Raw genomic sequence first — 24895 nt, forward strand, 5'->3', positions numbered from 1 at the left:
TATGCTGGCAGTAGGGCTCAACGTCATCAGGCGGTTTTTACATTGAAATGTCTGGGATATGTGAGTCACACAGCTGAGGAGTTGTGGTCAGCTCTGGAGAACCAATTTCATGAATGGTTGTCTCCACTGGACCTGAAATCAGGGAAGGCCGTGTGCGACAATGCTGCAAACCTGGGTGCGGCCCTTCGCCGGGGCAATGTCACACACGTGCCTTGTATGGCTCACGTGTTGAACCTGGTTGTCCAGCAATTTTTAGCCCACTATCCCAGACTAGATGGCCTTCTGCAGAGGGCACGGTCGCTGTGTGCTCACTTTCGCCGTTCGCATCCCGCAGCTCAGCGACTTACATCTCTACAGAAGTCGTTGGGCCTGCCACTTCACCGGCTAAAATGCGATGTGCCTACCCGGTGGAATTCAACTCTGCACATGTTGCAGCGACTGTGGCAGCACCGACAAGCCCTGGTGCAATACGTTCTGATGTATAGCCTGGGCCAACGAGATCCAGAGGTGGGGCAAATCACGCTGGAGGAGTGGTCTCAGATCAGGGACCTATGCACCCTTCTGCACAGTTTTGAAATGGCGACGAAGATGTTTAGTGCTGACGATGCCATTATCAGCATGACTATTCCGGTGATTTACATGCTGGAGCACATGTTAAACAGAATTCGGAGTCAGGTGGTGGCACAAGAGGAGGTGGAGGAAGTAGAGGAGGAGGAGTTGTATGCGGAAGGGCTAACATCTGCAAGGTCCAGACGGTCGGCAGCACCAAGGCGGCAGGCATGTGAGGGTGGGGGAGATGGTTTTACCAGGGCGCATGGTAGCAGCCAAACTAGTGAGGAAGGTGCAGGAGCCCAGGAAGAAGTGGAGGACGAACTGATGGAAGACTCATCAGATGAGGGAGACCTTGATCACATTTCTGTTGTGCGAGGTTGGGGGGAGAGGACAGAGGAAGGAAGCATGATTGTTACCTCGCCACCAACACAACAGGGACTTGGTGCTCCTGGATGCGCAACACACATGAGTGCCTTCTTGCTGCACTACCTGCAACATGACCCTCGAATTGTGAGAATTAGAAATAATCCTGACTACTGGGTTGCCACACTGTTAGATCCCCGGTACAAAAGTAAATTTGCAGAAATTATTCCTGCCATAGAAAGGGATGCACGCATGCAGGAGTATCAGCAGAGACTGTTGCAGAATCTTACATGTGCTTTTCCACAAAATACCAGTGGTGCACGTAGTGAATCTCACAGTTCCAACTTGCCAACCGTGGGACCGTCAAGTGTTCAGCACTCAAACCGTAACAGAACCACAGTATCTGCTGGTAACATCAATTTTGCGGAATCATTTCACCACTTTTTTAGCCCATCCTTTGCAAGGCCACAGGAGACAAGAAGTCTGACACATAGTCAACGCCTAGAGACGATGGTACAGGAGTATCTCCAAGTAAACATTGAAGCCACGACTGTGTCACTGGACCCTTGCTCTTTTTGGGCTTCCAATCTGGATAAATGGCCGGAGCTAGCCACTTACGCCTTGGAGATCTTGTCATGCCCCGCAGCCAGCGTTCTGTCTGAACGTGTGTTCAGCGCTGCTGGTGGTGTGCTGACAGATAAGCGCACGCGGCTCTCCACTGATAATGTAGACAGACTCACGTTCATAAAGATGAACAAATCATGGATCCGAAACGACTTTTCTACCCCTGTGTCATCCTGGGGAGAGTAAAAGCTTGATGATTGGTTAAAATCACCCTACCAACCGTTTTAAGCTTTCAAATTACTAATCATGTTTATCTGTATCTTGGCTGGAAAATAATTTGGGCTTTGTAGCAGTGTGCAGCACTGATTCTATTAGGCCATCTATAATAAGCTCCACCAGATTTAAAATTACTAATCATGTTTATCTGTATCTTGACTGGAAAATAATTTGGGCTTTGTAGCAGTGTGCAGCACTGATCCTATTAGGCCATCTATACTAAAGCTTCACCAGATTTAAAATTAATAATAATTTTTAGCTGCATCTAGCCCGGAAAATAATTTTGGGGCTCCGAGATGCGCAAGACACATAAGTGCCTTCTTGCTGCACTACCTGCAGCATGACCCTCATATTGTCAGAATTCGAAGTAATCATGACTACTGGGTTGCCACACTCTTAGATCCCCCAAACTTTTCGATCAACCTTTTCATTTTAATAAAGACCAAAAAAATGGTCATTTTTGAAATTATAAGCATTAGCAGGTTGTTAGAAACTGAAATCAAACAGTTTTCAACTCAAAACTTTATTCTAGGTGATGTTACATTTTCACATAGGACCCCTTGTTCGAAAGGAGCTTCTGAACTCTCTCGTCCATTGAATTTGTCAGGTTTTGGATGGTTTCTGCTTCAATTGTTTTGCATGAGGACAGAATACCCTCCCAGAGCTGTTGCTTAGATGTGAACTGCCTCCCGCCATCATAGACACTCCTTTTAATGATGCTCCAAAGGTTCTGAATGGGGTAGAGGTCAGGGGAGCATGGGGGTCACACCATAAGTTTGTCCCCTTTTATGCCCATATCAGCCAGAGATGCAGATGTTTTATGTGCAGCATGAGATGGTGCATTATCATGCAGAAAAATGATCTTGCTGTGAAATACACGGTTCTTCTTCTTGAACCATGGCAGGAAGTGCTGTTTGAGAAAATCCACATACATTATGGAGTTCATCTTTAGCGCCTTCAGGGATCCTAAAGGGGCCGACAATCTCTCTCCCCATGATTCCAGCCCAAAACATTACTCCACCTCCTCCTTGTTGGCGCTGTAGCCGTGTTTGCGTGGGGTGTCCATCAACCAGCCATCCTCCACTCCATCCATCTGGACCATCGAGCGCTGCACGGCACTCATCCGTGAACAAAACAGTTTTGAAATCAGTCTTCATGTAATGTTTGGCCCACTGGAGCCGTTCCTGCTTGTGTGAAGTGGATAGAGGAGGTCGACAGGATGGCGTATGCACAGCTGCAAACCTCTGAAGGACCCTGCATCTTGTTGTTCGGGGGACGTTGGAGGCACAAGCAGCTTCAAAAACTTGTCTGCTGCTATGACAAGGCTTTTTTGCCGCTGCTCTTTCAACCTGACGTAATTGCCTGTAGGAAAGAGTCCTCAATTTGCCCTTATCAGCACGCACACGTGTGTACTGTGAATCAGCTACATACTTCTTGATTGCCAAGACACTTCATCCTGATCATCGCACAATGTTGATTGTAGTCATGCCTTGACCTAAACACTCCACAATTTGTTGCTTCTCAGCAGCCGACACATCCTTTTTCTTTCCCATTTTGGCAGAAAATGTAGGCTGCTTAACAATGTGAGACAGCCTTCTTAAGTAGTCTTGCCTTTCATTGGACACACCTGCCAAACTAATTAGCACAGGTGTCTGCAATTGCTTACAGTGATATAAAGAGCCCTGACACACATCACCATCAATGAGTTTAACTGACAAACAAACAAATTCTTCCCTTATCACTCCTAAACACTTTTTGCATAATAATTTGGAACACAGTGTACATGTGCTTTTCCACAAAACACCAGTGGTTCACGTAGTGAATCTTACAGTTCTAACTTGCCAACCGTGGTCTGTATGGAGTTGTTCAATAGGGCCCAAAATTAAGATAACATAGATGGGAGAGCTCTCTATGAATAGGAATTCCTAAGTATTTGATACCCTGTGAGGGCCAGGCAAAGGGAAAGTTGGACTGGATGGAATCCTGTATGTATTTGGGGAGGGAGACATCGAGGGCCTCAGACTTCGCTGCATTGATTTTAAAATTTGACCATGTAACAAAGTGATCTATTTCAGCCATAACAGCATGGATGGATATATGTGATTGAGTGATATATACTAGGACATCATCAGCAAATAGAGAGCACTTGTACTCGGTGCCTCCCACCTCAATCCACCTAATATTGGGGTTATGGCGAATTGATGAGAGCAGGTGCTCCGTCACTAGGATGTATAAGAGAGGGGACAGAGAACATCTCTGCCTTGTCCCATTGGTGATTGTGAAAGGTGATGAAAATGTTCTGACGCGCCCCCTGGGCCTTGGGACACCCGGAGCCGGACCCTTTTTGGTGGATGCTGGTGGTTGTAGTCTCCGTGGCGGCGACCCGGTTCCGTGGCTCAGGGCGGTCAAACCAGTGGCGGAACTATTTATGTGGTTTTGATGTTTAAATGTCCGACTACGCCACCCGTGGATTGCGGTCAGAGTGAACCGCCGCTCCAGGGCAGACCGCTGAGGCTGGTGTTGTGGGTGCAGCAGAGCGTAGCATAACTCCCCACGGGAGGAGTATAGCCTCAGGGCAGTGTATGCGGAGGATGGGGGTGATGGTGCAGGGCAGCAGCAGTAATGACACGGAGTCAGTGATGCAGTCCAGGGCCTTTACTCACAGTTCTTATTATCCAGACCACGTCTGCAGGTAACGGCTGCCCACGTCGTACTGTGCTCACCAGGTGAGGGGTTCAGACAACTCCCAGATAACTTTGGAGTGCTTCACAGGACCCCCTTTGTGTGTCCTTTGTCTGGCCTTTCTTACCAACCCTTCTGTCCGGCTGCCTCGGGCCTCCTCTTGGTAAACTTGGCGCCAGTTTCCCTGACCCTATGTGGTGCCTTCCTAGCGGGTGTAGCGAGGGGCTGCGCCACATAAAATGTCACAGCCTCCTGTTTCTAGCTGAGGGTCGTTTCCTGCCTCCACTAGTTTCGGGGACCGGTCTCCCCCTTTGGCCTGACCCCTCCACGCAGGTGGATTCGGGCGTGCGGTGGCTACTCGCCCGTCCGCACCCCTGAGATCCCTTCGTTCCTCGTTCCTGGAGCCTTCTCCGCTCCTCTTCCTTCCTTCTCCCTCTTCCAGGCCTGGGCCTCTGTTACTAGGCCCGCCTCCGGAGCAGAGCTCATGCAGAGCCCCTGCTCCCTGCCACTTCTGCTCAGACTTCTCTGCACTGAACTAAGATGGTGCCCACCTTTTATACTCCCTTCTCAATGCACCCAGGAACTGCTTCCTCCCTGCTCCTGCACTACAGGGTTCCCCTTCCTCAGTGTTCCCTCCCCCCACTCCAGCCAGGGACAGGGACTGTCGTGCCCATCTCAGGGGCATATTGGTCGCCCTGCCCCACGGCAATGTGGTGTAATGCATGCAGGTGTCGGGTCCTGATCCACACTACATCCTTACCTGAGAGTGAAATATCACACCTCTGGGTGAGGTGCAATACCTCTGTAGCAACCGAGCCCTCAGGGTGCTACAGTTCCATTTATCTTCAGCCTAGGTGACGTATTGCGATACAGGGCCGTGATTTTGGCTATAAAAGGGTCCCCTAGACCCCTACCCCAAGCTTTTTAAGAGAATCATATATGGCGTGCCAGGAGACTCTATGGAATGCTTTCTCAGCATCCAACGAGAGTATCTAATTACAAATTTTTAACTGCATCTAGCCCAGGAAATACTTTGTGCCTAGTAGCAGGGTCTGCTAGTCAGCGGATTATCCCGGCTGTTAAGCAAGCTACACCACCTGTAGTTTGGACACTTCATTTTTTCAAAGGAAATGCTTCGGGACCACGGGATACTCAGTGAAGAGCATCAGGAGGCACCCCAAGGCATAGGGGCTCGGACTGGCAGTAGGATGCCTTGCGGTGGACAGCCGAGCTCGATCCTTATAAAAGCTTTTTAACTGCAGCAGCTTTAGTGGACGCTACTGGAGCTGGAATTACGCGGCTGCTGGCATGAGACTTGCCCTCCAATAGATCCTTGTAAATGGATTTAAAGTGTATTTATTCAAATTAGAGAGACAATTTAAATTAAAAAGCTTAGAGCTGCCTCCACCACAGGGGGGCTCGCTCAACCCACCAGCGGACAGGCACCAGTATTGGGAGAGGGGGGCTGGCCGTCAGGGTTCACCGCGGCTCTGGCACAAACCCGGCGACACGGAGGTGGCACGGGCAGGAGCGGACTGAACGTGTCGGCTTCTCACTTTTTGGATTTTAGAAGGGCATGACATGCCTATATCTGTGTCTCCCCCTCCTTTTACTCCTCCACCTCTTTTCTTTTCGCATGACTATATGTACTTGTCACTTTTCCATGTGTTAGTTGTGTCTTCTGAGCAGTTTGTCAGCTTTTGGACACCTTTGAAGGTGTTTTCTATGTGTTTCTATGTGTTTTTGTTTGCCTGCCATTGGTTTTAACGGTGTTCGAAGGTGTTCGACGAACAGTTCGACGAACAGTTCGGCGAACACACGGGTGTTCGACGAACCGAACCGAACTCGAACACTACGGGGGTGGCTCAACACTACTCCTCACCCATGCACACATTGATGGTCGTGTATGTACGTGACTAGGTAACATAAGTGACTACAGCAGTTGAGTGTTATGTAGCCTTAGCCATTCTTAGCCACATTAATTGCAATTATGTGATACTTTTTTTATTAAATGACTGAGTATATTACAGATAGAAGCGTTTGGGACAGCTTAGGTATCTGCTCCTGTCTTTGTGGAAGAGACCAAAGCTTTCTCAAAAGAATCTATTTGTAGTCTCCCCAGCCAATAAAAAAGTAATAATCAAACTAGTCAGGTGGAAGAAAATGGGCCCATATATTGACCTTTAACAAGTGTTCTCTGCTGTCTGTGTCTGCCCCAACAGCAGAGTATATAGATCAGATAAGATTAGATGTGCATACTCACTATCAATCAATGGGTTAAATCTATCTGTTTGTCTTGATATATTACAGCCTTGATTATTGATAACGACCTTTCCATAATAGTCTTCTGATTTACTGCTTGTTTCATTGGTTAGGTCACACCAGTTGTGAGTGATATTTGTGCATTCAGCTTTCTCATACCAGGGGTCAGATCCGTACCTATGAGTCAGGGGAACAAACAAGAGAACGCCAAATACAGAGAAGTAATAACAAACTGATAGAAAGAAAGCTGTAGTGCTCTAAAACGAACCAACTGACATTGCTGCCATTTACGTAATAAGTCTAGCTTAAGACAAAGTCACTATAGGAAAGGTGCAGTAGCTTGCCTAAGGCTATGTGCGAACGAGCAGAAGTCGCTTCAGGAAATGTTGTCTTTTTACTCCTGAAGTGTCTTTTGTGTCTTCTTTTGGTCTTCTCGTGAGCATGTTTCCTTTTTTGGAAGGTTTTTCAATGATTCTTAACTCCTTTTTTTTTGTTTTCCAGTTGTTGTTTTTTTTCCCCATTGAGTTTTTTTAAGCAAAAATTCCAGGCGTCTTTTGAGCTTTCCCACTGACTTGTATTGTTAAGTACAGAGCGTCTTCCGAACAGAAAATGCCTGTGGAATGCCTAGTTAGGGCTTGTCTTTTAACCACTTATGACTCATATGTACATTTTTTTTGAGTGCTTTCTGATGGGATGTGGTCTGATCTTTTCCATGGACCCCTAGACATGAATGGGCGACTGCCATCCAATTATTGGAGGCAACTCGTGCATGCTACCTTATACAAGCCTTATCCTTGTGCATCTGTACTACTAAGCATCTGCCCCATGAATTGGTAGGTGAGTGAGTGGTTGTTCATCAGTATTTTGCCCCTGTGCTGCCTCTGCCTTTTATCAGGCAGGCCTGTATTGTGACCAAGGATTGGTATCGCCTTTATTCTGTGATGTTTTTTTCATTGACTTTCAGTGAATTGCTTTAAATTTTTATTTTAGTGAACAGTAATATTAAGACTGTGTTCACACTACCATTGTTTTACTGTAACCTTGACATACAGTATAATAAGGGCTGTTGGGTCATGTCATCTTAAAGAGAACCTAACAGCTTCTCTATGCCCCCTAAACCACCAACATGTATTTATTCTTATATTAACACCCTTCCTAACAATCACTTGGTACTGTATATTTCATTGCAGTTAACTGGAAAAAAAATATTTTCTAAATTTGTTTATGAAGAAGCTGGGTGCATGTTCCCCGGCTTCATTGGCGCACTGCACATGTACATCGTGCATCATACATTGTGATGGCGTAATCTGCTGTCCAAGGAGGAGACGAACACAATACTCGGAAAGAGGACACTGTAAGCATAACCATGCTCCCCTAAAATACCCAGTGCGCCTACGAAACCGGGAAACGTAAACCTTGTTTCATTTCATATTGAAACAAAAGAAAATAGATTTATAAAAGAATATTTTTGCCATTTACTGCGATCAAATATACCGTACAAAGAGCTTGTTAGGAAGGGTATTAGCATTAGAATAAATACATGGTGGCAGTTTGGGGCGCAGCATGGCATGCAGTGCTGCCATGTCCATTACAACCCAAATGTTCACTGGAGTTCAAAATGAAGGTTTCTGGATGCAAATCTTGACTAAAATTAAAATTACTATCAGATGAAGATGAGGTATTAAGGTATAAGATAAGGTCTAGCTCACCTTTTGTACATTACATTGTAGCGAACTCCTTTTTTAATTGGTGTTGACCAGGTAAGGATATTTTTAAAGTTCTTGGATGAGAACCTAACTTCTAAATCGCAGGAGTCATTTGCTGCAAGGTAAAGGATGCTGATGAGTTTCACACAAATATATTTTTGCAGACTTATAATGAGACATTATGTGTACAGTACATTTTATCAGAGAGCTTCTAAAAAGGATCATTCTCATTAAAGGCTATATCCACCTGTACACATGAAATTTGCAAATGACTGAAAAAAAATCTCAATGTATTTTGTGTACAACTTATTTCGAAACCTGTGTCCATAACAACAGACTACAAACAAAACCTCCGTAGTCAGATTTTGTATTTATGTTTTCCATACTGCTAACCTTTGACCTGTATATAAGAGAAAACAATGGAACAGATAGAAAGATGTATGACTGGAGGAACAGGCCACGCAAGGATTGTTAAGGTCTGTGAACATTACTTACTGTAAGGGCTTATTCAGACTTTTGTTTTTTTCATGTACAAGAAAAATAAATTGTCTAGTTTCATCGGTTATTTTGTTTCATCAGTGGCATCCGAATTTCCTTCAAGTTTAGTCCAAGTTTCTTCAGTTATTCTCAGATAAGAACCAAAAAAAAGGTTTTCTACCTTCTCTTTAGATGTTGTTTAAAAACTAAAAGTATTCAGTTTTTTTCACGGACCCATACGCTTGCAATCTCAATTTCAATCTGACACTTGGATCAATATTACACAGGTCTCCACAATTTTGCGCGGACCACTTGGTTTGCAAAAAGAAAAGGCAGGCATGTGAACAGCTTCATAGACTATATTAGGTGGGAGTTCTATCTGTGAAAAACATTAATAGAACTCATACGCAAAAAACGGACATCTGAATGAGCCCTAAGTCTGCAAAAGAGCTGTGTATAGAAAATATTTAATTGCAGTGGATTTAAAAAAAAAAAAAAAAAAAAAGGCTATGAATTTTCTTTAAAATTGGAAGAATATAGCAATCAGTTACTTAATGTTGCAAAATTTGAAAACAAACTTCACTCCAAAAAATATATCATACTGATAAATTATTAGAAATGTATGTGCCTCAATGAATGCCTTGCTGTGCTTTGGGTCTTCTTTATGTCTACCTTCTGGCAAAGCAAAATTAAAGTTTTTTAGAAGGCCATAAAAACAAAAGTTAAAATACAATGTAAGAACTGTTGTCGTTTTCCACCCCAAAAATGAAAATATTCAACAATAACCTCAAATTGTGCCATTTAAAAAGGCAATTTGTCCTGCAGTAAAACAAGTCCACTTATTGCTATGTTAAAAATATAAAGCATCATGGCTTCAAATTGTGGAGATGACAGAAAAAATCAATACTTAACAGGTTACTAGTAACATGAAATTATATCAATAAGGTGTATCTTGCTGTATAACTCCCCTCCCAGTCCATACTTCCTATAAGGGCTTATGGATGTCATTGAGGGAATCTGGACCCACCTCTATGTGTCAGAACAGAACATATGTGATGGTGATTGCTCTATAAGGGTAGGTGCAGACTTCCGTTTTCTCTCCATCCAAGAAAAATGGTCCTATTATTCAGACTAGAGTTTCTCTATTTTGTCAGTCCGTGAACATTGGACTGCACTCAGATGTCATCCGAGTGCGGTCCGATGTTTTCCTCAGACCCATAGACTTGCATTGCCGACGCTCGGATCAAAATCGAATATGTCACTGATTTTTTCTTCAAACCACTTGGTCCGAGGAAAATAAAGGACATGTGCACAGTCCAATAGAATAACATGGGTAGGAGTGCTATCCATGAAAACCACTATCATGGTTATCATTTCATAGATTTTGCTATGTGGCACTGTTTGTGGCATTGATATTGTGGCGCCCCTGAGGGTTCGACCGCCACAGGAATGCTGCACTTCTTCAATGGAGTGTGGTGTTCCTCCTCTGAGGTAAGGCCGGTGTGATGGTAGTGACCTAGCCTTTTGCATCCAACACCACATTTCCACCAGAGGGAGCTAGTATGCACTAGGTGCGGCTCCCCTGGTTACAGGGAGACTGGGGAACACAAAGTGGTAGGAACCAGTTAGTGGGTGTGGGTGGAGGAACAGTTAGTTAGTGACACTTCTAATTTCATGCTTAATAGAATGCCATCTTTGATCTTGGTCTTTTGGTCTTTTGGTCTTTTGGTCTTTTGGTCTTTTGGTCCTTCTGTCCTAGTTAGTCTTTTCTGCTGGTCCATTAGTCTAGCCTTTGCTAGTCTGTCGGCTGTCACTGTGCTGTCAAAATACTGTGTGTAATGTGACTTCCCGCCGGGAGCGCAGATCCTGTGTGGGCCTGCACCGGCATGGGACACAGCCCTCGTACTCCGATCTTTGGGACGAGAGGTAGGTTGCAGATGAGGAATGTCTCAACCCGGCCGAGGACCAGGATCAAGAAGGCCCGGGAGCTTTAGAGTGTGGCTCCCTAGCAAATGGGTCACGGGGAGGATGCAGACGGAGCGGAGTACGCCACCTGTCCTCGCCTACCTGATCTATTCAGAGGGATTCCGGCTGCAAGAGGGGTACCGGCCCCCGACACCCGACCTTGTACTCTACGTCCAGTACGGGAAAGCCCGGTTAGGCCCTGAGGATCCCGCCGGGCGTCGGATGCAGAGGAATTGCCACCCGACCCCTACACCTGAGAGGAGCTCAAAGGGAGACCTGGCCTATCCACACACGCACAGACGGGAAAGGGTGAAGTCTGTAGTGCAGGAACACTCTGGTGCAGGGTCGCTACCAAACACTGGACTTCCTCGGAGGTAGTCGGACCCCCGTCCCTGATGGCCGCAGGACTCCGCGAGGAGCAGGGAGTCGCCTTCCCGCTAATAGCTCTGAGTGAGTAAAGCCTTGGAAGTTCACCCCTATGGCCTCCGGACTGTTCATTACGCGCCATACCACGCGACGCGGTGCCTGTACTCCCCGCGCTACTGCTACCCCCCTTTCATCCTGTTTGTCTGCCCTGAGGCCTTGCTCCGCCTGTGGGGAGCAGTAAAAACTTTAGCCGCCACGACACCGGGCCTCGGCGGACTGCTAGCGGCGCTGGTGGCCCTTCACCAGACACCACAGGTGGCGTAGTCGTTAATATAAGCCACTCAACCCGGACAAGCCCACACCATCTCTTTCTAATGTGACGGCCCTGAGCACGGGTCGGGCCCGGGCCACGGCTGCATCCCATCTCTTCAACGCAGGGCCCGACACCGAGTCCCCCAACACTCAGGGTAAAACACGGGCTTTCTGAGTAGAGGCGTCACAGTATTGTATGAGGATTCATCTAATAGTTTCCTTCCTTGAAAGGTTGGTTACAGTAGATGAGTGGAAATAAGTGAATGTCTGAGGTCTTTCGGCTTGGTTCTCTGGTTTATGTGCAAAACCACTGAAACAGGATGTGTGTAAACCTGCAACCTAGAAAAATAATACATCTTATGTGAAGCCTACAACACTATCAACACTTTTTAACACTTTGAAATGTCGCCAAGTTTTTTCACAATGCGGGATTGTGCAAAAATTTGGCAACTTTTGGTGTTTTGCAAGTTTTGGTGACGAGCTGTGACGCACCTGACTAGAGTAAGATATGTGGGGAGGTGCACGTCACTTTTAAGAAGTGCCTGATTAATTCAGAGGCGTGTGGCTCCTAATGAATTAGGCACATCTGACCCCAGCAAACCCACTCATCCAGACTGGTATGAACAACGCCAGGTGTGATGAATTGCGGCCAGTGGCTTTGTTGCAAATATATATTAAAATCATACTTTCACATCTATATCCCAAAGGTCTTTTACCATAAACAGTATATTAATTGTAATACCACACATGTGCTTTATCTAATACATGTGTGGAATGCTATATCCAGTTTGTAGGATGTACTACTGGCAACTTAAAGACCCATAGTGCACAACAGCCTCTAATACGGATTATTCGGCACTTGTCAGATGCAGCAGGATCACGGGTTGAAATATATGAATCCACCAATCCGTGGCAGTGATCATTTGCTTGTTTTAGTTATTCCATGTTGCATATCTGCAGTTCACCTGTCACTTATCCCCATTAAGCTAGGAATGAAATAACGTATACAAATGTAGTATTTTTACAGATCCTATATTTATGATTAAAGGGAACCTGACACTCGATTCATGTCAGCTGTTGCTAGTGCAGGATGAATCAGAACCTGGCTGAACAATTACAGGGATAGGTATACGTGTCTCTCCAAATCCAGAGTTTCAGAGAAAACATAGTTTCAAGATCAGGCCGGGGGCCATAGGGAGAGATGAGACTAGTCTGGCGTAGTGCCCGCCTGGCTTCTCCCCGCACTCCAAAGGTTCATATTCAGGTCTCTCCCTATGTACACACATGGAAGATGTGGCGCCCCTGAGGGTTCAGTCGCCACAGAGGTACTACATCTGGTGGTGCCTCACTCTCTGGTAAGGAAAGGGTACAGCCCGGGACCCCAACACCAGCATCCAACACTACACTGCTCCAGGCCGGCTGGAAGGGCAAGATGCACTGTGTTCTGCTGAGCCCTGTCCCTGGCTGGAGTGGAGGGAACCAGAGTGAGGGGGAACCAAGTAGTGGGTGTGGGTGGAGGAAGGAGTTTAGGGGAGCATTTGTTAGGAGTATAAATAGGGGATCCATCTTAGTTAGAGGGAGTGTACAGTAGTGAGTCTGAGAGAGAGAGGAGTTCTGAGTCTAGTGAGAGGAGCAAGTGCTCCGCAGGAGCTCTGCTCCAGGTTGGGCCTAGTGAATGAGGCCCAGCAGAGGAGAGAAGAGGAGGGGAGCAGAGGAGGAAGGCTCCGGTAACTGAAGGGGTCCCAGGGGTACGGAAGGAGCAGGAAGCCACCCGTACGCTCTAGTCTGTCAAGTGTCAGAGGGACCAGGCCGCAAGAAGGGAACCGGTCCCTGGGCTAGTCGTGTCACTACAGGTCTCGGCTAGGAAACCGGAGGCTTCTGACTTTTATGGTGCAGTTGCCATACTCGCATCCAAGTAGCCAAGAAGGGCAGCCGTGTAGGATCAGGGAACTCCAGGTGACCCTGAGGGATCCGAGGACGCCATCTTGGGACTCAGTTTGTGAGGCGCAGGGCAGGAGGGAGAGACCCAGCGCGGAAAGTCGGCTGAGGAAAAGAACATATGAGAAGGGGGTCCCGAAAAGTACTCTAGAATTGCCGGAGGGACTTCTGAACCCCTGCTTGGTGAACGCAGCGCGACGCGGGAAGTGACAACCTGTACGGTGTACCTGTGGAACCTAAAAAGAACTGTGAGTAAAATCGGACGACTGCACTCCACTGTCTGTCGGTTATTGCCGCTGCGCCATCATCCCTCCTACGTTACAAGTCCCTGCATCACTTCTATCAACCCTGCCCCGGGGGCCCGCTCCGCCTGTGGGGAGCAGAAACATCCCAGCTGCCATCCCATCACCCCCCGAAGGTCTGCAGCAGCGCTGGTACCTATTACCAGAAACCACAGGTGGCGTCACGAGACAGACTATTAACAAAAACACTAAAACCCTCTTTTAAAGAGTGACCCAGAGGACGGGCCCGGGAGTCGACCGCCGTGACTTCCCAAGGAGGTAAAGGCCTGGGTACCGAGTCTCCCCCATATTAATCCCCTGGGCGAGTCAAAGAGACCTGTCAATCAACTAGAGAGGTGAGGTGCGGGGAGACGCCGGGCGGAGACATCATCAAACTAGTTGATTGACAGGTCTCTCCTGTTTGTGTACATAGGGGGAGACCTGTCAATCAGCTGGAGTAGTGTGGAGAAAAGACAGCCTGGACGATGCTGGAATAGTCTCATTTCTCAGTATGGTCCCCAGCCAGCAACTCAAACTATGTTTTCTCTGAAACGCCGGAGCGTTTCAGAAAAAAGTGACCTGGCGACAGCCATGCAGCCAGGTTCAGATTCCTGCTGCCTGTGAGTTGGGCAGCATGAATTAGATGACAGGTTCCCTGCTCATTGTTGTAGTTCGAAACGCATAAGCAGGGTATGCAGTCCCTGACTTCTGTACGATGCCACACTTAAGCTTTTAAGAATAATTGAATATAAAGACACATTTTTAAAGGATATCTCAAACAATGGCCATTTCCTTTGTTTTGTCATGTATATCAGTTACATTCTATTTTAACTGTATCTGTCAGACCACAAGATTTTGTGGATTCTGTAGCCATGGTAAAAGAATGTGACACGATTCTGCCGTCACATAGAATCATTTTCAGGAATGCAGTATAAGGCCACCGCCCCACTATCAGTATTTGGTCAATATTGTTTCTCAGGAGTGGGAGCCAAAACCAGGAGTGGGTGATAAATGCAAAATTGGTGACTTGTTTCTATTATACCTTTCCTCTGATTGTTCCTCACCTGGTTCTGGCTCCCATTCCTGAGAAAAAATACTGACCGAAAACTGACCAGATACTGATAGTGGGGCTGTGGCCTAAGGCTTATTTTTGTGTGTTGTACTATGATGACTCTATGTGGTAACTGACTATGTGGTAACTTGTACTATGACTCTATGTGGGTTTGTTCATTTGATCGTTATATTAGCAAATGTGCTGAGGACATGATTTTGTGGCATTTACTACTATATAAGTATTAAAGGTTCTTCTCCCATTGATTAGTGCAGCCTCATAGACTGCATAGTTCTCAAAATGGCTGCTGAAGGAGGAATATGTGACTAGACCAATCCATCAGCCTCCTGCAACTGAAAGCAGCTTTTCCACATGCAGCATTGTTCAATTAGAGGAGGCTGATGGACAGGTCTGGTTGATTGTTTATTAGCGACCATTTTGAGAACATGAGAACTATGCAGCCTGTGAAGAAGGCCGTACTAACAAGTGCATGTAGAGAACTTGTAAAAGTTATTTATTAGTAAGTACCACAAAATCATGCCTCCCCCCTCAAAAAAAGGAAAGTTAAGTTAAAGAAACCCTTCTATTAACTTTTTTTATGCTCTAAATCTGTGTATGTAGTATTTGTGTGTTAATATGCTCAGCTGCCGCCATCTTCTCTTGTATCAAGCACCGTTGCGCTCCTCTTCTGAGTGAGGTCACTGCTCTACAGACTATCTGGCTCACTCTGTGCTCTACGTGAAGCGTAATGTAAGTTTATGGAGTGTTACAACACGGCACCATTGGTTTACATTGTAAAAGAGACTTCCGGCTGACAGAGCGCAGTATGATCTGGAGTCTGAAGAGTGGTGATGTCACTAAGAAGAGGTGCAGAAAAGCACTGGACACCAGAGAAGATGGCGGTAGATGAGTAAAGTAACACATTAACACTACACTATATAAACATTTACATCGATTTAGTGAAAAAAATAAGTTCTTGGGAGGGCTTCTTTAAGCAATGGCTCACCATTACAGTACAGTATAAGGCACGCGCTACAGTATACATTTATTACTGTAGATGAAATCCAATACTCTTCCATATGTCCCCAATCATGGGTTAGTTTTATTGAATATTTGCCTCTACTGCAGCTTTTGTCACTTTTAGGAAAGTTTCTATGGCTTGGAACTTTCTGATTGGCTGTTGTGGTCACATGCACAAATCGTCACCACAGGAGGTCAGGATGTACCAAGACAAGCATGGAAACACTGATAAGAGTAGTGAAAGTGGCTGAAGAGGTGAGTATTATGGTCTGTAATTTATTTTTTAACTTTACAGGATTTTTTATCCTGGGACTTGCAGTGGTTTCTGCCAACCTGTGAGTCTTCATCAGGAAAATACTCAAAAATTGTATAATCATTAAAGGGGTTTTCTAGACTTCTGATATTGATGACCTATCCTTATCATAGGTCATTATTATCAGATTGGTGTGGGTCCAGCACCCAGAACCATCACCGATTGTTTTCAGCTCTGAGAGCCACCAGATGTAGACAACACACAGAGCCAAAGAAAACAGCTCACATACTATAGCTTAGCTCCCATTCACTTCAATAGTAACTGAGTGGCACCTTGGGAAAGGTCACTCACTAGTCAGTGATTGGAGCTTTTCTGTTTGGCTCTGTACAACAATTTACATCTCGGCACCGGTGGAGTAGGGGGTGCCAGTTGTTGGATAGCCACAGATCTGATATTGATGATCTATCCGAAGGAAAGATCACCAATATCGGAAGCCTTAGGAGCCGCTTATGCTTGCACCCTCACATAGGAGACTGAAACCGCTGTATTTGACTCTCACATGGGGAAATCTGTTTCAAGTTAACCCTGTCATATTTGTGTCTGTCACTGTGACATCCTTAAAGCAGGGAGCCATTTTCAAGCTCGAATAGTCATAAAAGTTCTCACCCACTTACAAGAGAGCAATAACTATAAGAGATGCAGGGGTTTTGCTTGCACCAAAGCTGTGGAGCCCAAGAGGTCCAAAAGGTCCCTTTAGCCCATATGAGAAGACCAACACCTGGGATAGTTTGAGGCCATGTTGGAGATTTTGCATTGAGGCACGCAAGCTTCAAATTACCCCAGTGAGTGGACATAAACTGCATGTGATATGTGATCTTGTGATCTTCCATATTACAGAAAGGGAGCGATGAGAGTTACTATATATTGGGAGCAAAGGACGTCACACAAGAAGGAGATAAACATCTGGAAAATGGCAGGTCATTAGTATGTGATTAATTAGACTGCATGTAAATCATATGCACAGAATTTTTAATGTTCGGAAAACCCCTAAAACTTGTGTAGTCATAAGACATCAAGGGGAAAAAATAATAAATATTCAATGTGCAGATTAGATATACTGTATATATAATTCATGGATAATTCACTATTTCTGAACATAAGAATTCCTAGTTTCTTGAAAAATATGTGATTAAAAAGCTGATAAACAGGGTGAACAGAACAAAGTTATTCTATGTAAGAAGTTCAACAGCAAAAGTTTTTGCAAGTTCCTAATTATTTGATCTCGTGAAAAAATCTCAAACATTATTGTAAAAAAAATCAAATGCTTAGGACTGGGTAGCTTCATCATTTATGAGAAACGTTAATTTGATGTGCCGTGTGATTGCCTAGGCATAGCAAGTTTTTCATATGTGACTTGTTTAGTCACTTATCTTGTAAGAAGACTGCCTAGTTCTATTACTTGTTGGTAATGAAAACTGCATTTGCTAGATAAGGATACGCATTGAGGTGCTATAGTAAACACTTGGGTAATCATTTCTTGGAAATTCTGCTTCTAAAGTTCATTGCTCTCTGATTTCATTACTAAAAGTATCAGTTAAAGCAAAGGTTATGTGGAACCAAGTGCTAAGTTTATATTGTGTACAAAAGGCGTGACCAAAGCAAATGGAGATGTTTTTATATCTTCTGACATCTAGGGACAGTGCAACATGTGTTGTAGCTGTTTTAGCATATTCATGGCATTTTTAGAGACAAGATTTTCCAAATTAATAAAAATGTAGAAAAATATTTATGAGTCTGAATGCTCCCCAGAAGAGATCAGAGGTAGTTTTTATTACACATTTGTTTTGATGCTGCCTTGGGCATTATATAAAAAATATAGTTTCCATGATTCCACTTCTTTTAGATATATGATCTCTATTTCCAGCTAACAATCCATAGGGTAGGTAGCATGCTCTTAATGGACAGTATGAATTTGTATAGGCAGGACAGCCACCAGGAATTTTGGTGCCCCATACTGGCAACATTTTTGGGCCCCTTGAGACTCTGCCCAGGCTCCACCTTAGCTCTGCCTCCAACCCTCGAACCTTCCACAGTTCCACCGCCCACTCCTGGAAAAATTCTACTTTCTGCACCATATCCTCACCGATCACACATTAACAGTTCCCATCGAACACCATATCACATACATAGCCAGCAGCTTTTGTTTTGGCCAAAATATTTTTTAAGCCACCACAAGGACAAGGTAGACTCTTCTGGCCGGGTCCTACTCTACTTTAACTTATTAAACATTTCTTATAATACCCAATACTCTTTTTAGGTATATTTTTATTTATGGGAATGTGTCACATACATTTTCTAAAATGACCAATAATATCACATACCAGACCACATATTACTACCATATAGTGACCGAATAATACCACATACAAGGGACAAATACCGCCACACCATGACCAGATCACACATTAACACCACATAGTGACTAAATAATACAATACACATAATAATATAAATAATATAATATAAATAATATTACTAAATAATGTATAATACTAAATAATATAATACACATATATATAATACTAAATAATATAATACACATACAAGGGACAAAGAGCATCACAGAAAAGAAACAGGCCTTACCAATACCAGGTAAGATTACCAAAGCACATGCAGGATGCAGCCGACCTCCATGATAAAGACGGGGGTCAGCACAGGTGCAGAATACTGATGCGACAGCCACCCCCTCCATGAATTGGCAGATATGTGAGTGGCTTTGTAGTATTTCAAATGTACACAGATGGAGCTTGCATAGGACGCCAGTCACACAGATAGGTGTGATGCACAGTGTCTGGCTTAAAGCCTATTAATGACGCCCATAATTTTAAATCAAGCGGGCTGTCCAGCAATATATACGTACACCCCACAAGACAAACGTCCCAATTCACCCAACCAACACTAAGAGGCCTAGCTGCATCCTGCAAAAAATGAAAAATGTGCAATAAAAAGATGAAAAATAATGTATAAGATAAATACATTACATGAGGTATTGGTTGATATTTTGGCCAAAATACGCAAGCTCGAAACCCACGTCAAGGATCCTCACACTTCTGAGTCCCTACTCTAAAATTAAAAACAGCGCACCAAAGGACATGAATTCAAAGAACATCACAGAAAAGAAACAGCTCTTACCAATATCAGGTCAGATTACCAAAGCACATGCAGGATGCAGCAGACCTCCATGATAAAAGTGGGGGTAGCACATGTGCAGAATACTGATGCGACAGCCACCCCCTCCATGAATTGGCAGATATGTGAGTGGCTGTGTAGTATTTCAAATGTACACAGATGGAGCTTGCATAGGACACCAGTCACACAGATAGATGTGATGCACAGTGTCTGGCTTATATGACGCCCATAATTTTAAATTACAAAAATACAAGGGACAAATACCACCAAACAATGACTAGATCACATATTACCACCACATAGTGACCAAATAATACCACATACAATGGAAAAATACCGCCACACCATGACCAGATCACATATTGCCACCACATAGTGACCAAATAATACCACATACAAGGGGACAAATATCGTCACACCATGACCGGACCACATATTACCACCACATAGTGACCGAATATTACAATATTGATCATTAATAAAAAACACGATACTAATATTACCATAAGTGCCATTATACACATGAGCTCTGTACATAGTATAAAGTGTATAGTGTAAGTGTATAGGTAACACACTGAATCACCGGTGACGTCTCTAGTTGAAGTCCTTCATCTTCGCTTTTCTTGTTCATCCAGTACAGACCACCATCACTTCTTCCAGCCAGGACTCGTCTCTGCATAAAATAACACAGTTTTCCCCCCAACTTCTGCACTACATCAGATGAAAAAAAAAAGCGACACAGTAACTGCACCCCCTTCACTGAAAACAGTATCTTCAAAAATAAAATACATCACAGCAGTAATAATATCCTTTAATTAGCGCCTAGAGTAATAATGTCCCACATTTTGCCCCCATGTCTCCATTCTGTCCCCATTGTCTCCATTCTGCCCCCATGTCTTCATCCTGCCCACATTTGTCTTCATTTGTCTCCATCCTGCCCCCAATGTCTCAATTCTGCCCCCATGTCTCCATTCATCCCCCATGTTTCCATCTGTCTCCATTTGTCTCCATCCTGCCTCCCATGTCTGTCCATTCTACCTCCCATGTCTCTCCATCCTTCCCCATAGTGTCTCCATCCTGCCCCCATATTATCTCCATCCTGCCCATATAGTGTCTCCATCCTGGTCTCCAATCTGCCCCATAGTGTCTCCATCCTGCCTCCATAGTGTCTCCATCCTGCCTACATAGTGTCTCCATCCTGACCCCATAGTGTCTCCATCCTGACCCCATAGTGTCTCCATTCTACCCCCATAGTGTCTCCATCCTGCCCCCATATCTCCATTCTGCCCCCATAGTGCGGCTTTACCAAAAAAGTTAAAAAAAAAACGTTTCTTCTTACCTTGCTGCACTCCGGCGGCGCTGGCCTCTCCCATCATCCGAAGCACGGTCGCTGGCGCATGACAGTGATATTATATGTCAGAGATGTGTGCACTGACGTCAGCTGCCGGCCTGTGATTGGCTGGCGGCTGTTAACTATTGCCGTGATTTAAAGTGAACGTGCATCCGAGGACGCATGTTCACAGTAACTGAGCCGGCAGAATCCTGGCCCTGGGGCCTGATGAGCAGAAGAACGAGCCCCCTCTGCTCACCGAGACCCATATACCAGTAAGGGCAGTAATAACCTGATAGCGGCCCTGTGTATAGGGTGCTAATTCCTTTGGAGCCAACCACTGAACTCCTTTAAAGCCACAATGAATGGAAGAAAGGAGCTGCACACCACTGCTCGATTAGGATTTATTCAGAATAACTCTTATTATCCAAAGATAACACCGCCATCAGTATAGCAAAAATGTAACATTTCACATAAATACCCTTCACCAGACTGTGAAAAAATATGAGAGTATACAAACATATATTAGTGGACTGCTGGTAATAATTATCAAAATCACAAGAATTATAAAGATACATGAAATCAAAAATACATCATATCAAAAATATGTAAAGGTAAATAGTGTATGGAGCTTATCCAGTAGTCGAGTCTGTCCATTATTACATTGTTGTGGGAAATAGGAAAGGTGGAGGTAGAGGAATGGCATAGAATGAAAAGGCACGTGTCCGACCCATAGAAGAGTGGATCCACACCAAAATGGAGATAAAAAATGAGTAAGACTTGTCACAAAAGAGGTGAATAGCTGTAACCTCATAATAAGGTAACACTAGAAACCAGAAGGGTAAAGGAAAGAAAAAGAAAAGAGAAAACAGAGGAAAGAAGAAGACAAAAGGGGAGAACAGACAAAGGCAAAGAAGTAGGGGGCATATTGGTATCAGCAGGGCCGGCTCCAGGTTTTCGTGGGCCGCAGGCGAAAGAGTCTCAGTGGGCCCCTCTAATACATACCACCAGTGTGGGACTGGTGTGCCTTGGGCCCACCAGAGAAAATAATTCCTGGGGTCCACTATGTAGCTACATAGAAATAATACAAGCCCACCAATTGTGTGGTAAAACGTACTAATATTGTGGTGTAACATAAAAACACAATGGTTCACATTTATCAAAAATGGTGTAATTTTAGCCAAATCTTGTGTACTCACTTCAACTCCACTATTCCATATTTATTATATTTCGTCCCTAATGATAAATTTGGTGCAAATTATTTAAGCACAACATTTTAAGCATGGTAGCTCACTTCTTAATGTTAAAAAAGAGCTGGCGTCCAGTGTGTCAAATGTTGCGTAGTTATATTATTTTGTACAAATTGCAACTTTTTATGCATGTAAAAAAGGTTGTAATATAAATGCATTTGTTCCGTGCCTTTTTTAAGACAGCCAGTGCAGATAAGGGCACTCCTCTCCCCATGCACATACATAAAATCAATTCAAAATATTAATCCCTTGGCACAGATGAACGTACGTTACCAGTACATCCACAGCAGGGTCTGGAGTTGGCTCAGGAGTAGAGCCCACTTCACACGCAACATATGACAACTGTGTTATATGGCGGGCATGTGCCTGTATGGTTACCATGCAGCTGTGCGCCCCCATCTTGATACTCCTGTGAAATCCAGCATTAGGCTGAATTCATATGAGATCATTATTTCCTCTATATACTGTTAGGCCGGCGTCACACCAGCGTATGACATCCAATGCGAAAGCATCGGATGAGATATGCTAATGACACTCGGCTCCAGCTCTGAGATGAGAGGATCGCAGCACAGCTGCGGAGGAGACGGAGAAAGTAATTTCTCCATCTTCTCCATGGCTTGACTCGCCGTATATCGGACTGCACTGGGCTGACATGCGAATGTAGTCCGATGTTTCACAAGCACCCATAGACTTGTATGGGTGCGAGTGAATCGAGTATCGCTGCGAATCGGCATGAGAAAATAATCGCTGATCTGAGCAGCCCCATTGTATAATATTGGGCCGAGTTGTAAGCGATGTTTTATCGCATAGCACTTGGCCGTGTTATACGGTAGTGTGATGCTGGCCTTTCTGTTATATTAAAACATACAAAACAAACAGGGGCGTAATGATCGTGGTCATAGAGGGTGCAACCAGGATCAGACCCGTGCTGGAGCGTGGCCCGCTGTCACCAATTTCACCTGGATGTGTGACCTCTGACGCATATTCGGCTGAAATGTATAGTGACGCAGAGACCCGCCAGCTCCCTGCACTGCAATACACGCTGCCGGCCATTCAGAGCTGGAAGCAGATGTCGGCTTGCCAATGATGGGTTGCACATGGCAGTGACATTGTGCGATGCCCTTGACGGCACACAGAAGTCAGCTCCCGGCTGGGGGAACATTATACCAGGATGGGGGACATTATACCAGGATGGCGGACATTAATAATGTCCTCCATCCTGGTATAATGTCCTCTATCCTGGTATAATGTCATCCATCCTTTTATAATGTCACCCATCCTGATATAATGTCACCCATTCTGATATAATGTCACCCATCCTGATATAATGTGCTTCATCCTGATATAATGTCACATTATATCAGGATGGGTGTCATTATATCAGGATGGGTGACATTATACCAGGATGGAGGACATTATATCAGGATGGCGGACATTATACCAGAAGGGGGACATGGTTATAGCATGGGGCAGAGGATGGGGAACATTATACCAAAATGGGAACATTATATCAGTCAGGAGTGATACAGGGGAGGCTCTGTCAGGGGTGATTACTGTTACTCAGCACAGCATGGCTCATTACCTGAGCTGTACGGTCAGTGCTGGGAAAAGGCCACAAACAGAGCTAACACTGATTGGCTGCGCTGCTGCCAATCACTGTTACCAACAGCAGCACCGCTCTCCCTGTTTGATCCAGGTGCGGTATCGCAGTGACAAGGATCCAGAATTATTGATCAGCATTCTGTCAGTACCAGAAGTGAACTGCTGTCTGCACTGCAGCAGAAGAGATTCAGCGACCCGTGCACTCTGCCGTGATGTCTAATGCTGGGAGAAGCGGTGAATAGTAATCAGTAGCACTAACACGTGTGAGCTGCCGTGCTTGCATATATATATATACAGTATATATGTGTGTGTGTCCCTATAGTTAGATTTCCCTTCATTGTCTGCACTGTTGCATTCAAGTAACCTGTTCACAAAATCAAAGTATGTCATTGGGTTGGAATGGGTTAAACAGGCAGTTTTGAAAACATCACAAAGCACATAAACATCATAGACATCATATGACATCACAATTGGTATAGAATGTACAAAGTGTAACACCTGAGCCATCTTGTTTCATTGGAGCCTGACAGCTTGAAGGGAACAAGTCCAGGTAGGGAAGTCTTCACTTACGACCTCACTCATACATTGTATAGATGGGGGGTTAGTAGTGGGATTCAGAACTGCATCATTTACCTGAAAATCTCAGCAAGAAGCGCTGGATCATGTGTCCCTTGCTGTGATTGTTACAATTATTCCATGATTTTAAAAAAATGTTATTGACCAGATTCCAAGGAAAATCTGCACATTCAGATGCTTTAATAAGCCAGTGTGAGTCCGGTCTAACAGGGGTTACCAATCTGGACAACCCCTTCCCTAAATGAGGACTTGCTGGTCAATCAACTGATCATCTGTCAGAGGTCTTCAAGACCCTCAGCAATCGGCTGGTTTTGCCTTCTATGACACCCATGTGCTCTAATAAAAGCATATAGAAAGGGGCGGGCCAGTTGAGACCACTCCATTTGCCTCCATGTTTGGGTAGCTTTGCCTTTAATGTTAAAACATAGCGTTTTCATAACATGAATGTAATTGCAGACTGCTCCAGTTCTCCATTGTCCGCTCTCATGGTCCTGCTGGATCAGGGGTGACCGGGAACTGACGGTTTATCGGGATCAGGAATTGCAGTATGGCGTCCTGTGTTTTCCTTTAGTTCATAGAACAGTAGGTGATAAAGATTAGAATAAAAGGGTGGGAATGTTCTGGTTATAACGTGCGTCATGACTCAATTAAAAATGAGGCTGGTGGTTATTTGCAGCCTGTGATTTTATTTTATTAATTCAATTCTTCCTTGATGTTGGAAACTTGATACATAACACAGCAGTGGCAGTTATTATGACATCACAGGGGACATGACATCACAGATATCACATGACATCACAGGGCACATGAAATCACAGGGCACATGACATCATAGAGATCACATGACTTCACAATTGGTACAGAATGTAGAAAGTTCTAA

The 24895-nt window shown here is 44.6% G+C and overlaps 1 protein-coding gene across 2 annotated transcripts in view; it reads right to left on the minus strand.

Annotated features, from left to right (window-relative positions):
- Positions 1-24895, minus strand: part of LOC141257139 (interleukin-20 receptor subunit alpha-like) — an 86285-nt gene that overhangs the window by 18656 nt on the left and 42734 nt on the right. For both annotated transcript variants that reach the window (XM_073671318.1, XM_073671317.1), the window contains exons 2-3: positions 8409-8520; positions 6701-6876 (exon numbers count right to left, since the gene is read on the minus strand). In XM_073671318.1, the coding sequence (XP_073527419.1) occupies positions 6701-6876; positions 8409-8520 (288 nt within the window). The remainder of the gene's footprint in view (positions 1-6700; positions 6877-8408; positions 8521-24895) is intronic.

This window comes from Phyllobates terribilis, unplaced genomic scaffold (assembly GCF_046119375.1).
Source record: "Phyllobates terribilis strain yellow unplaced genomic scaffold, ASM4611937v1 Scaffold_3__8_contigs__length_932513732, whole genome shotgun sequence".
Classification (NCBI taxonomy): domain Eukaryota; kingdom Metazoa; phylum Chordata; class Amphibia; order Anura; family Dendrobatidae; genus Phyllobates; species Phyllobates terribilis.